Source organism: Priapulus caudatus, unplaced genomic scaffold, assembly GCF_000485595.1.
Source record: "Priapulus caudatus unplaced genomic scaffold, Priapulus_caudatus-5.0.1 Scaffold630, whole genome shotgun sequence".
Taxonomy (NCBI): Eukaryota; Metazoa; Priapulida; class Priapulimorpha; order Priapulimorphida; family Priapulidae; genus Priapulus; species Priapulus caudatus.
In genome coordinates, this window is record NW_014577691.1 from 230,013 (window position 1) to 241,777 (window position 11,765).

At 41.6% G+C, this 11,765-nt stretch overlaps 3 protein-coding genes across 6 annotated transcripts in view; 1 reads left to right on the forward strand and 2 right to left on the reverse strand.

The window, feature by feature from the left end:
• Window positions 1–11,765, reverse strand: part of LOC106812288 (glucose dehydrogenase [FAD, quinone]-like) — a 64,314-nt gene that overhangs the window by 35,957 nt on the left and 16,592 nt on the right. The gene's annotated exons all lie outside the window — the stretch shown is intronic.
• LOC106812290 lies at window positions 5,435–7,512 on the forward strand. Its single transcript, XM_014816127.1, has 2 exons — window positions 5,435–5,625; window positions 6,545–7,512. Exons 1-2 carry the CDS (start codon window positions 5,440–5,442, stop codon window positions 6,902–6,904), a joined length of 546 nt encoding a protein of 181 aa, XP_014671613.1. The 5' UTR covers window positions 5,435–5,439; the 3' UTR covers window positions 6,905–7,512.
• Window positions 7,790–10,523, reverse strand: LOC106812289 (glucose dehydrogenase [FAD, quinone]-like). Its single transcript, XM_014816126.1, has 8 exons — window positions 10,407–10,523; window positions 10,061–10,228; window positions 9,728–9,881; window positions 9,301–9,461; window positions 8,867–9,047; window positions 8,606–8,713; window positions 8,288–8,405; window positions 7,790–7,988 (listed from the first exon to the last, which is right to left on the reverse strand). The coding sequence occupies exons 1-8, from the start codon at window positions 10,521–10,523 to the stop codon at window positions 7,853–7,855; spliced, it is 1,143 nt and encodes a 380-aa protein (XP_014671612.1). The 3' UTR covers window positions 7,790–7,852.

An 11,765-nucleotide genomic window follows, 5' to 3' on the forward strand; every position in this document is an offset into this window, starting at 1 on the left:
TATACCCCAGTGCTACAACAAATAACAATAAATGACATTTATTGAAGAGAATTGGTTGTTGTCATCTATGGATAATCAGTGGTATACCCCAGTGCTACAACAAATAACAATAAATGACATTTATTGAAGAGAACTGGTTGTTGTCATCTATGGATAGTCAGTGGTTCATGGGAAGTGACGTATTGTTTGGGATACGGTGGACCGGGAACACCGCACGGATATACACCGAAGTATTGGAACGTATATTCCACCGCTGAAGCATGCAATGACCGGTGCATATTATTCCACGTGGCCTCGACACATATAATATCCCGGGGAGCGTACACACTGGCTGTAGACTCAAGCAAATTCCCATCGCATGATGGTCTTTGAACAGATGTAGGTCCGGAGGGGCAAATATGTATATTCGCACTTGCGTCTTGTCCGTGCATGGCAAACAATAACATGTACACCGTCTAATGTCTTATTTGTCACAGTTAGAATCCTACCCATGTCCGAGCACATGCAAGGCCAAGAGAGAGGTGCAGGCGCGTGTCTATGTAAGAATAATAACGTTAGAGGACAGATGTGCAGATTTGTAATCTATGTCAGACAATGCACGCCGTTAGAGCTTCACTTTAACTCCAAACTCCACGACAGATGGCGCTCTCTCTCTGGCTCAATCCTGAGTACGAAGGGGGCACTGAATGCAGTTGGCTTTAACTCATGATAATTATGTCGTCTCTTTATCGCTTACTCAGAATCGCGGATTTCCCCAAATTAGCACCCACACACGATTTATAGACTTCACTGCATCTCTCTTATTGTCTGTAACATGTATTGGTATAGCCATTAAACCGGTAAAAATATATACGTTTATAAAAAACATCGAGTAAATAGGAATTATAGCAATTAACACCACAAGCAATGTCTATGCGAATGAGTTTTTAAGTAGTAAGATAATGTTGACACGCGTCTGCGGTCGCAGTAAATAACTACCGCTGAAATAGGTAACATGTACCTGGAGTATACTGGACGTGGGAGACTGATTGCAGGAACGCCCACATTTCATTCATCATAAACAGTGTATGCATGTGTAGCTAAAACTGTCTAATACGGTAGAGGTACGTTGCACGTATCAAAGATGGTCCGTCCGACGTGTTGGCAGTTGGTTGCATATTTACTACGCAATTTTTATTCACGTCGATTGAGTACGACACTTTTTGAGTAGAAAACCGTCATTCATTCTTTTGGAAGATTACGCGAGAGCGAATTTTTGGTTCGTATCCCGAGTAATTAACGTACGTGGCCATAATAATTATACAAATTACGTATGTAACACCATTGGAAATACTTTTGAATTCTTGGAAATGAGAATTTCTGCTAATGTTTCGCAATTTTATGTTAAATGTGGCACCAAAGCTTAAAAATCGGCTAAAGATGAGGTAATCTAACTATAAATTGGCGCCCATTTCTTCTGCTGCTACAGATGTTTATGTTTCGGTGTAAAGTTGGAGACTTCAAATTGCACAACGTGTAAATACTCTTTACAAAAATCAGGGTGAACATCATAAATATATACAACTTGCAGAATTTATTCCAAAGAAGCTCTTTTATTTACAATTTGTTGCTGTCGAGTGAAATACAAAGTTTGGTAAATGTTTTTCATGCCAAGAAAATGCAGTTATAAATAAAATATAGCATTTTACATCAGACTACTCCAACAAAACATCAGATCTGCGTAGCTTCTAGCAACAAAGGTGAAATTCTGAAACGAATGCATGTCACAAATACACTCCATGTATCTATTAAGGCCTAGCAAGAAGTGGCCAGCCATCGATCACAAACTGCTATTAATTATACGTCAACCAAAACGTTGAAACATTGCAACTATTACGTTATTATGTAGGGCTGCATAATAGCAGCCCGCTGGATAACAGCGAAGCTGACTGCTAAATACCGGCTCAAACTCCGCGTATGTAAAACTACGAACCCGGTTTTTTATGCGGGCTGAATATAGCAGCCCTGATAACAGCGAGCGAACTGCTAACATCCCGGCTTCCAAACTCCCGCGTATGTAAAGCTACGTAACCGGTTTTATGCGGGCTGGCAATAATAGCAGCCCTGATAACAGCGAGCGACTGCTGAACTACCGGCTCAAACTCTTCGTATGTAAATCTACGAACCGGTTTATATGGCCGCGGCTGCAATATAGCAAGCCCTGGATAACAAGGGCGAGCGACTGCTAACTTTCGGCTCAAACTCCGGTTTTTATGATGGTGCTATATATAACTGCCCTCCATAACGACACACTACGAAAGACATTTGTTTCTGGCTTAAGCGTCTTATTACGATTGTCTACACAAAGAATTTGTCTCCGGCTTAAGGCGTTCTTGATAGTTGGCATCGTTCCTACACGAGAAAATTTTGTCTCAGGCTTAAGGTCTATACAGAGGTCTTGAACTCGAGCTTAACGCCGAGTTAAGATTCTCGTGTAGGCGGAGCGACGCGAAATCGTAACCATCGAGTTTAACGGTAGTCGATACCGCAGTGAACACGCTACCCGCGCTGAGCGTTACGCGGGGCAGGCGCTCCTAGCTAGCCGTTAGCTTAACTCGGGTCAAGACAAAACTCCTGTGTAGACGAGGCTTTCCTATCATATATTTCGTACCATGTCAAAGTGTGTCCCAGTTTTGTACAAATTGCTGGTGACTTTATCATATTGTGCAAAGTGTGGATGTCCGTTTTCTGTTGGTCCATTCCATAATATTAGACAGTTTTGATCTGACTATTTTGCCTTGCCGCTTCCTTGGCTTCGATGATAGTATTTTCTTCATCCAGCTAAATCAAATTGTTTAATTATATGCAGTATATACGATCACTAGATGCAACTAGAATATATTTTTTTGCAGAGATAATGCTAGAAGTAACGTATGCTGTACGTGTGTCACTGTTGCATATCAAACAGAGCATTTACAAATAAAAATGGCCAGCGCGTAGCGTAAGCGAGTTTTTCTTTTGTTGTGCTAAACAAGTTTGGTATCTTAAACATTGCTGTGGCGTTCCGCTGCTGAACGTACGTCGTCTATATGCGTGGATACGCTATTTAAACGCGCGTTCACGCAATACAAATAATATTAGGGTACACCAGTCTGAGGCTACCAGCACACATATGATACTAGGTTAGCCCAATTTAGCCTTAAGAGATAGTAAATTGAATACACGATGGTCGGGATTAAAGTTATCAATAACATTAGAGAATGTGTTTTTTCTATAGCTACTCATGTAAAAAAGAATAAACGTACCAATAAATATCATATAAACACATATTTATATGATGATCTATGTAAACGTACACGGTGAGGTGACCGCTGCGTTACGCCAGAAATGCTTCGATAATTGTATTAAACTAGCGCGCGCCAATTTTTTCGCCGAGTGTGTATACACGCTATCAGCTCTCTCTATGCCTTACGTCTGTACGCTACGTGTTGGCGCGCGCCAGTTACATAAAACATTAATATTACCAAATAATTTTGCCAGTGCAGAGTGTTGATAGGTAGTGTTCTTAATTGCAATGACTCAGTTCTACATTGAGATTGAGTAGGTGCAACAGTTTTAGTGCAGCAGTGAATATACTATTTACTGTTTGCACGTTTTGACTCAAAAGCAAATCTGCTTTTAAATGTATATACCCAATCCCACGTATACTTTCAGTAGATCTACATGTACCGGTATTCTAGCAATGAGGGTGCGAAGTGAGCGACAGGTCCACTAGTCAAGTTTATATTTACTTACTCTACTTGAAGCTTGTGTTGAGCTATTACTTTACCAATTGCTTGTCTCTGGTGCGTTGTGGCAGATGCTTGATAGTCAACCTTCAACTGCACACAGGTATAGCATACAGCAAAAGTTGATGGCTGAAATAATAGACAGTGAAAAAAATATATGTAGATTGTAGATTAATCACATTGAATACCGTAACACAAAGCTATCATCATACCATAAACTTTGCCCATAATTTGGTATCAGCTTTAGATCAGCTTAGAAAGACTACAAAGTTTTGATTACCTTGCCAATCTTATACCGGGGAAAGTCTTTTTTCCATATCTCTATCATATATTCATATGAGATGTGGTCCTTGATATCTTCTGTTCCATCTCATCTTTGTACTGCTTCCACAAGCTCAGTTTTGTATAGCAGTAGGGCAGATAAATAGTATCATCATTTGGCATGTAATCACCCATCCTTTTAAAAGTTTCTGCCATCCACGCATTTGCTTCTGTTGTTTTCCTTCTGCATTTTCCTTGCCAACATTTCCATGAATTACGGTGACTAGTGGTGTGTCATTTTTTACCCTCCTCAAGCAGTCATCGTATCTGTGTCTAGACACGTTTAAGATTTCGCAAAAAGCATGCGAACATAGTTTCTTGGCACACAGACAGAGTTGTGTGTTAGAACCGGCTTGTCTAATTTCCAGTCATATGCTGCATTTGAGCAATCCTTTATAACAGTCACCAAGTGCTGTAACTGAGCTGCTTCATTTTTTCCATAAAATTTTGCTCTAAGCTAGCTATCTCGTTTGTGGTGAATTTCTGCAAGCAGTTGTGCAGAAACATTTAAAAGACATCACTGCCAATGGGTTTCGTAAGGGTTGATTCATGCGCCGCTTCTTAGGGTGTTTCTCTAAACCCACTTCACTGTCACCAGTCTCGGAAATTAGTTCTTCTTCATCACCGATTTCACTGCTAAATCTTGGTTCAATACATTGGCCAATGCCAACGTCACTTTCACTAGTCTCTGAAAAAGCATCTTCATTCATGTTGATGAGTTACGTATTGAAGATTCATAAAATTAAGAGAAAGCTGATAATTATACGCTAGAATAGTCAGCAGTTCTGACCGTTATGTGTTCATGCGCATTCTTGTACGCACCAGTTACAATAATGGCTATAACCAGTAAATAACCATGCAGTTCTAGATCTATTGTTTGACGGCCAGTTTCGCCCCGCTATTTACGGGTTTTATGTAGCATCACAGGCACAATCTATTCAGTCAAGTTTTGAAAGCATTGTTTAAACAGCGATCATTACCAGGCTGCTGACGCAGCCGATTCGGGTCATTCTCGCACCTGCAACAACGACTAGTGTAACGGGATTGCCGATGTGCTTTGTTTTTCTAAGTGGGTTGAATAGATCAAACAATGTCCGCATTAATCGTTCGTTTTGAGACGAGCAAATTATCAAACAACATCGGCAATTCTCTGTAGTTCTTTGCGGGGTGAAAGATGAACAATGGTTCAAACGAAATCGGCTGCATTATGATCCTTCTGCATAAGTAAAAATTGAATGGAAGTTACTCAGGCGTATATCACACCTAACAGGTGCGTTTTGCTAGGTAAAAATTGCTAAGATGCGTGATCTGCATAAAAGGTTAGCCTGGAGATTGATCACAAACATTCAAAATGACGCAGCCAAAGAAGTGGTACATCGAAGAGGAGGAACGCACAGGGAAACTGTTCGTATGGCTACAGCACGCAGAAGATAACGGTAAACGTGTTTACAAGCGAATTGCCAACAGAGGGAGGAAAGGAGGAATAGAAGTCAGTGCCATCTCTCAAGTTACTGATCTCGGAGGACAGTTAGTGAGGGTAAGTTTATTTTAATAACTATTTGCAGCAGTTGCTTGTTGACGTGTTTAATTTTCTAAGGATCTAAAGCTGGGTTTGCACTAGCTATCACTTGTGTGTGTATGCGTGTGTGTGTGTGTGTGCGTGTGTGTGTTGTGTGTGGGTGTGTGCGTGTGTGTGTGTGTGTGTGTGTGTGTGTGTGTGTGCGAGTGAGTGTGTGTGTGTGCGTGCGTGCGTGTGTGTGTCGTAGTGAGTGTGTGTGTGTGCGTGTGTGTGCGTGCGTGCCGTGCGCGTGCGTGCGTGCGTGCATGCTTACGTACATGTGCGGGCCGGCGTCAATGTAATAAAGCGGAATTGTTATCTATAGTGCGCACGCGTGGGTATGTGTGCATCCACTGGCACTGGCACACGCGAACGTGCACCCAAACGCGCACGCACGCACGCACACATGCACGGAGCGGCACGCAGGCACGCACGACCACACACAGGCACGCACGCTGGCACAAAGCGCAGGCACGCACGTACATACACACACACACACACACACACACACAGAAATTTTATGTAAAAAATTCTGTTCATCGAGAGCGTAGAGAGACATGTCTCTTATGTAATGAATATTAGATTGAATTTGATGAGCAGTTATGTTGCAATGCCGTTTACAGTGTTACCCGTCCGTAACCCTAACAGTATCCTTAATTATTGTCCTGTTTAATTGGCGATGGGTCCCTAGACACGAGCGCCCGTGGGATTGCCGTCTTTTGTAAACTGCTTATAATGCAACCCAACTAAACTACGTTTAGGATTTACTTCAGCTACAAATATACAATGTATCTTGATTCAATATGCAGATAAATGATACCAGTCACAATATAATTATAATTATAAGAAGATTATGTAATTATACTGTCTGTGTAGTAGCTCATTATTTCTTTTGTAGTTTACTTTCCAGTCTTCGAATCATTCGCCAAGAACACTTGATGTGGCAAATTTCGTGAAAAACAAGAATGGCCTTTGCCAGCGACTTTCGGCAGACAACTCGAAGGCAGGCTTCCTTGACATCTTGAAACGTGAATTGAACAACCGTGATGAAATAATAGTTCATCAAGAACTGGCTGACTTCGACCAGAATGCTGTTGATGATGAAAATGATGAAGAGAACAATGAGCTCATCACAATACATAGCGAGGAGGCTAACGAGGCATGCCATAGCAGCACCACATGCAACACGGAAGGGAGCCGCATCTTTGATTATTGCGAGGACGGAAGCGTTTCTGTTCTTACATCCCCACAACGGTAAGATTTACTTGACAGGCTTCACAATTATTTCAGCATTGTGGGTCTTGTAATTTACATATATCAGTGGTGGATATAGAGGGGGGTTGGGGCGGGGGTTGAAACCCCCGTTCAGCCACTGATTAATGTTATGATATATGCTAGTAAAATGGAGCCAAAAATAAAAAGTCACTCTGTTGGGGTGATAGAAACTGCATGGGGACTTAACACATATAACACATTGTGCGAATTTACGTGACTAGGGTTGTCTGAACGCGGGGTATTACTGTATTACAATGTACTTGTTGGGAATCCAGGTGAGTAAGGGAGATTCACTGTTTTTCTTCTTTGCTTGGCTAAGCAAAACTGGTGTATTGACCAAGGTCATCGCATTATCTTGCAAAGCTTCCGTTCTCGGCGTTTAACATAGATTGCCGCAAGATGTAAAACAGATCAACTGCAATAACTACTGCAGTACTAAGTACTAAAGTATATTGGCAATATAGATCTGGAAGGGTATGATGAACGCATCATGTCAACGTAGTTTCAAGTATAGCTATATCTGATGTGGAAAGTATGTGTGCGTAGTGTCAATATGGAGTGTTTTTACAATAGATAAAACGTGGCTGTTGTTAATGAACAGGCCTAGTGCAAGTGTAGAAATTCACAATGAGATTTTGTATACTTATATATAGTAGTAAAACACATTTCACACGTTGTTCTTGAAGGATGCAAGCGAACGATAGCTCATGTGAATATGTACAATTTTATAACCATGTCATCTCACAAACAATTAATCACATCTAACCATAACCATAATGAACGCAATTGTATTTTATTTATACACTACAACCCCCGTCCTACCTCTCTCTCTCTCTCTCTCTCTCTCTCTCTCTCACTCGCTCTCTCTAACACAAAACACAATCATGTCGGCAATGCACATGCGTGGTAATACCATCGATGAAATGGCTAACTAGTTCTTCACAGCAGCGCGTATCATGTCGGCAGCCTTCTCAGCGATCATGATGACGGGCGCATGCGTGTTTCCCGCTACGATTTCCGGCATGATGGAGGCATCCACGACCCTCAGTCCTTCTACTCCACGCACCCTGAAACACACGAGCGGGTGGATTATACACTGGCACGAGTCGCATGATTACTACATCGCACATATCATTTCAACTATAAATATTAAACAGGTTAAACGTTAAAACAAACTTACCGCTTGATGGGGGCCAGCTATGAATAAACCTAGATTTAAAGCCTATGTGAACCCTATTATAGAAAGCATAGGCTTTACCTTCTATTCCCGTGCTTCTAATACTAATTGTGCCTGCTAAAATTGAGCGTGCTTCTTAAAGAAGTGACCCCAACTGCTCGGACTGTCCGTAAATGTTTCCTTACTAACCTCAGCTGCGGATCAACAACGGCAGACGGATCGTTGCTGGCACCCATCTTACAGGTTCCCGTCGGATGGTAAATTGTAGCAGCCATGTTGCGTGCAACACACTCTAGGTATTTGTCACCTGTGTATGATCATCATGGCAGATGAAGCATTATAGAGACCCGGCGGATTCTAAGACGTTTCAATTATTCATACTATCTTTCTTTTACTATTGGCGGTAATAACGCGTCGTATTTTGGGAAAGGGAGCAAAGTATCTACCCAGTGCAGTGCTCCCCTTCTAGACAGGCATGTGACAATAATATAAATATAAATGCGTCACCTTTTCTGTGCTGAGTGCATCCTGGAATGGTCCAGGCATGTGGATTCACTTTTGCCCCGATAGCCTTGAATGCCGCCGCCTCTGAAAGTCTCATTGCAATCTTGATTCCTATTAAATTACACATGTGTCTGAGTTAGTTGTATTCCTGCGGCGCGCATTCAGGTCTATGTCCGCGTAAAAAAAACAACTGCGTATCCGGGAACCACACGAAGCTATGATCTCAATGAGAGCTAGCTAATAATAATCACATCTGTTGGTTACCTTCCACCATAGTTTTAACGTCTTGTTCGTTCTCGTAGTAACGTGGATCTATAAGTGGATAATCCAGCGGGTCGATGGTTTTCAGACGAATGTCACCGACACTTTTTGGTTGCAACAAAGTTTGTATCCACGAGAAAAGATGACGATTCACTTGCGTAGAAAATTTCGCATCCTTAATGAACTAATATAATGGGAGAAGACGAATATGCTTACCAATGGTCCACATAAACTTGGTAGTTGATGCAAACGATTCAATCTTACATCTTCTATTGTTGTTAATAACAGGTCTAAATTCACACAGAGAATTATAAAGACATATATATTCAAGTATTTGATCGAAACAAAGTTTGTAATGGCAAAACAACTAAACGCCCAGCCAGGACCATGAACGTATGAACAGTTAAGTGAAGAGTGAAATTGTACAAATAAAAAACCTTTCTGTCGAATCCCAGCCAATTATATGTAAAATCATCATCTATAGATCCGAGACCAAAGACGGACATAAGCAGCTGCATATCAGGGGACACGCCTTTCTTCTCCAAGCCGGCTGTATGAAAGAAACCAATAGCTTCCAGACCGTTGGTTGCCATAGGGGCTGAAACAGCAATGACGTCATGGTGTTGTACTAGCAGCAGTACCAGAGGCAGGAGAATAGATAGAGACCGCTTGTTAGAGTTTTCGAGAAAAGCGCTAAAAGCCGCATAATAATTAGACTACGATTAAAACATATATCCATGGTCTCCAAAGCAGGATTTTATTTTTTCTTTCTGCTATTAGATACGGTAGGTCCTGATTTTGTTAATCACGGGCATGCGTTTAAGCGTGGTAGTTCACGAAGAATAAAAAGAATGTATACATTACCTTTCGCTAGCATATCCCACTTAACTTTGGCCTTAAAGCTTAACAGGTCGTCTTTAATCATTGAAATATTTTTCTCAATTAAAATCTCTGGGTAGAAAAGAGCAACATGGTCCTGTAAGTGTTTTCCTACTGGAAGGTCAGCGACTAGCGGGATCTGTCAACAGTAAAAAATAAACTTCCCATTTTGTCTCATTTGTTACTTTTTCTTACACATTTGTTATTGTTCTCATACCATCCTGTTCTAAAATAATAAACATTATTATTAATTCATTAAGGTATAAAATTATTGTTAGTATGTTCGTCATTAAAATGCATTATAATTGTATAACTTACATTTAACTGGTCGAGTTGCTCTTTTGGACCAACGCCAGACAAGAGGAGAATGTGAGGAGAGCCGATAGCTCCAGCAGAGAGGATCACTTCCCGAGACGCTCTCGTCTGTTTCTTCTCGGCACCATGTATAAACTGCAAGCCTACCGCCCTCTTGCCCTCGAACATCACCTGGTGATTATTAAAATATGCCATAGTACCTCACACGAATTTTGTAAATAAGCAAGGGAATAATATGTTAGGGTGATCCCGCCTTTAATTTAATCATCGATGTTTAAATAATAAACATTATAAAAATATGCAACCGCAGTTTGAAATCAATAAGCTTCTTGAAAGAAAACACAGTTACCTTTGTCACGTGAGCATTTGTTAATACGTGGAGATTCGGTCTGTTCACCGCGGGTTTTAAGAACACCTTGGCAGTGTCTGCGCGCGTGCCACCTCTGATGTTTGCCTGTGTCTTCATAACTCCTATAAAATAACAAAAACATGAACGTGAACATCAATATTAAAATATTTAATTTTTTATAACCACGAAGTAATGATCAAAATTCGCAATCAACCAAAAACAAAATCCCACTTAAAATGAAATACAATAAATATAATGAGGTTTACCGAACGGACTTTCTCCATTCACATCACCAACTCTATATCTCAACGTTGGCAATATGACGTTGGGCCAACGTTGGCTGACTGCCGTTGGGCCAACGTTGGGCCAACGTCGGCCCACAGTTGGGCCAACGTTGGCTGCCAACGTTAGGCCCAACGTTGGCACGCTGAGCAAAAAGACGTTGGATCAACGTTGGCAGCCAACGTTGGTCCAACGTTGGCATGAGCTGAAGACAGCCGTTGGCCCAACGTTGGCCCAACGTCAGCATGTTATCTGGGGTAGGCGACTCCCTAGACTCGTTAGTGGTACTCGTCGAGGTACGGTCCGGCATATTAGATAGTAGTATATTTAGTACCAGGGTACGTTCCCGCAGTACTCTGGGGGACATAGACCCTATCAGCATAACTATTACTAGTAGTATTACTGCTGAAAGGGTCTATGTCCCCCAGGGTACTGCCAGAACGGTACCCTGGGTACGGTCCGGTATACCGGAACGTACCCTGGTATCAGAGCATATAAATCAACGTGATTTATAGGCTCTGCTGGTACTAGGGTCCCTATATACAAAGAGTTGCGCCATGACGAGTCGGGAAAAATCGGTCACGTGGTCGCTTGACGGCATGTTGTTTCCAAATGGATACGCACGGCTATGGGGGTAAGAAAGTGTACAATTAAATTATCATATGGCGCGAACGATTTGAGTTACATTTCTAGAAATCTAGATACACATAGACACATGTCTTAGCTATAATCTCTGTAAATGTTGAGTTTATTGAAGCACGATTAGTTTAATTAATTACTACGGACCATTGTACAGCGTATCCATACAGCGCTGTACTTAAGTAGATACAATAATGTAACCCCCTATCCTCTTGGGTTTGGGTTACATTATTGTATCTATACTTAAGCGGCAGCGGTGAGGATCTATTTGGAAACAAAATGGCGTCAAATCCTGAGTTGGCGCAACTCTCTGTATACAGGGACCCTAGCTGGTACTGTCTAATATGCCGGACCGTACCTCGCCTACTCCACTAACGAGTCTAGGGAGTCGCCTACACCTACTCCCTAACCCTAACCCTAACCCTAACCCTAACCATA

Coding starts and splice junctions, on each gene's coding strand:
- LOC106812289 (XM_014816126.1), bottom strand. CDS start 10,523: ATGAAGACACAGGCAAACATCAGAGGTGGCACGCGCGCAGACACTGCC. Junction 10,229..10,406: donor CAAATGCTCACGTGACAAAG/GTAACTGTGTTT, acceptor AATAATCACCAG/GTGATGTTCGAGGGCAAGAG. Junction 8,406..8,605: donor ATGCACTCAGCACAGAAAAG/GTGACGCATTTA, acceptor GATCATACACAG/GTGACAAATACCTAGAGTGT.
- LOC106812290 (XM_014816127.1), top strand. CDS start 5,440: ATGACGCAGCCAAAGAAGTGGTACATCGAAGAGGAGGAACGCACAGGG. Junction 5,626..6,544: donor TCGGAGGACAGTTAGTGAGG/GTAAGTTTATTT, acceptor TTTCTTTTGTAG/TTTACTTTCCAGTCTTCGAA.